This window comes from Galeopterus variegatus, unplaced genomic scaffold (genome assembly GCF_000696425.1).
Source record: "Galeopterus variegatus unplaced genomic scaffold, G_variegatus-3.0.2 Scaffold155, whole genome shotgun sequence".
In the NCBI taxonomy this organism is placed as follows: Eukaryota; Metazoa; Chordata; class Mammalia; order Dermoptera; family Cynocephalidae; genus Galeopterus; species Galeopterus variegatus.
The window spans coordinates 908,807-910,663 of NW_007726266.1; the positions used below are offsets into that span (position 1 = coordinate 908,807).

The 1,857-nt window shown below is 46.3% G+C and overlaps 1 protein-coding gene across 1 annotated transcript in view; it reads right to left on the minus strand.

Moving 5' to 3' along the window:
- The window catches only part of LOC103608701 (active breakpoint cluster region-related protein-like), a 53,894-nt gene that overhangs the window by 18,848 nt on the left and 33,189 nt on the right, over positions 1-1,857 (minus strand). Inside the window, exon 9 of the mRNA XM_008593105.1 lies at positions 652-817. Within this exon, the coding sequence (XP_008591327.1) occupies positions 652-817 (166 nt within the window). The remainder of the gene's footprint in view (positions 1-651; positions 818-1,857) is intronic.

Sequence of the window (1,857 nt, forward strand, 5' to 3'; positions counted from 1 at the left end):
TGTGTGTGTGTGTGTGTGTGTGTGTGTGTGTGTGTGTGTGTGTGTGTGTGTGTGTCAAGAATCTTAGTCCTCCGTCAGGGAACAAGCTTCTGTGCACTTTTAGATCAAGCATGTTAACTGTGGTATTCAGGTCCCCTTTCTCCTTATTTATTTGCCTACTTGATCTGTCCGTTTCTGAGAGACCTTCCAGGTCCTTTTTCTTGCACATGCCCTACTTTTTCCTAAGAAAGCCCTCCTTTTCTTCTTCTCTTGCTTCCTTTTTCTACAATGTTCAACATACACTGTTCTCCAGGAAACTTTCCAAAAATAACCCCACTTAAATCTGAGTACCCTGGGGCCAGCCCATGGCTCACTTGGGAGAGTGCGGTGCTGATAACACCAAGGCCACGGGTTCGGATCCCTACATAGGGATGGCCGGTTAGCTCACTGGGTGAGTGTGGTGCTGACAACACCAAGTCAAGGGTTATGATCCCCTTACCAGTCATCTTTAAAAAAAAAAAAAAAAAAATCTGAGCACCTTGCATCCTGCCTCCCTTATCAAACTCTCAAACTTTACAACTTTCTCTCCCTCCACCTCCCCGCACTGTAGTGGGTTCGAAAGGACACAGTAAGAGTGATCCCACACTCTACTAGATGCCAGGCTCTACTTACCTCCTTCTGGATTTCACTCTTGAGGGCAGATATCTTTGTTTTCATGTCCTCCAGCTCATGATCTGGGAAGGGGTGCACCTGGGGGCTGGCTTCGGACTCCTCGGGGGATGGAAACACTAAGTCGGCCAGGGGGATATACCACTTACAGTCATACTGTTGGTGCTTCCTGCAAACAAGCCGGAAGGAGAGAAGAGCCAGAGGGAAGTTGGCTCTTCAAGCCTGAACTGTTGGCCCCAGAACCAAAAAAAAACACCCAAAAGGGATTTACTGAGCTCATCAGAAGCAAGAATGACCCCTGCCCTCGAGGAGCTTGATCAGGAAACATGCACACATGGAGTAAAGAGAGTCGGGTTCTGGGGATGGCCAGCAGTAAGGGCTCTGATCCCTTGCCATGGCAGTCTTCTGGCCCAGTACATCTGACATTTTTTAAACAAACAAAACTACTTGGGTATTGAGAAGAGTGAAGCCTTCTTGGTTGGGCTCACACTTTCCTATTACCTGTCCCACACACTTCCCTTCCTTCTAGCCTATCCATACTTAGCTCACATTCATTACCCTTTAGGCTAGAGATGAAATACAGATGTTATTCTGAATGCCAGTTCTGATCAATAGAGGTCACAAGGAACACTGGGTTGTGAATTATGAAGCTACCTCCAAGCCTAGTGGGAAAGAGTGCTGTGGTTGATTAGTAATGTCTGCCATGGGCAAAGGACTGAAGGCACAGCTAAGTATGATTATTATTGCCATCTCTGCTTTAGAATTATCGCAAACGTGATCTAGTTTCAGGGAGTCATTCCCTTTATTTTTTTATTTAATTTTTTTCAGAGTCTGTGGACTGAAGTCTTTATTGAATCTCACAACGATTTCTCCTTCTCTGATTTCCCCCAGTAGTTAGATTTGCACCTCTCCTTCTGGTCCCTCAGTGCTGCAGTGAGTGCATGGCTTGTCTCTCAGTGAGTGCATGGCTTGTCTCGCAGTGAGTGCATGGCTTGTCTCTCCCTGTACTGTAAGGTAGTGTACTTGGCACATGGTAGGTGATAAGTAAATGTAGCTGGAAGAATGTGTGAATGAATAGTGAATAACCCCCTCTTCTCATGGCACAGAGCAGACTCACATTTCTGGGTATAGAAAAGAAGGTGGAAAAGAGCCTTCAAGTTACATTAGGGTTCGGATCCCATCTCCTCCACTTCTAGCTGTGTGGCCTTG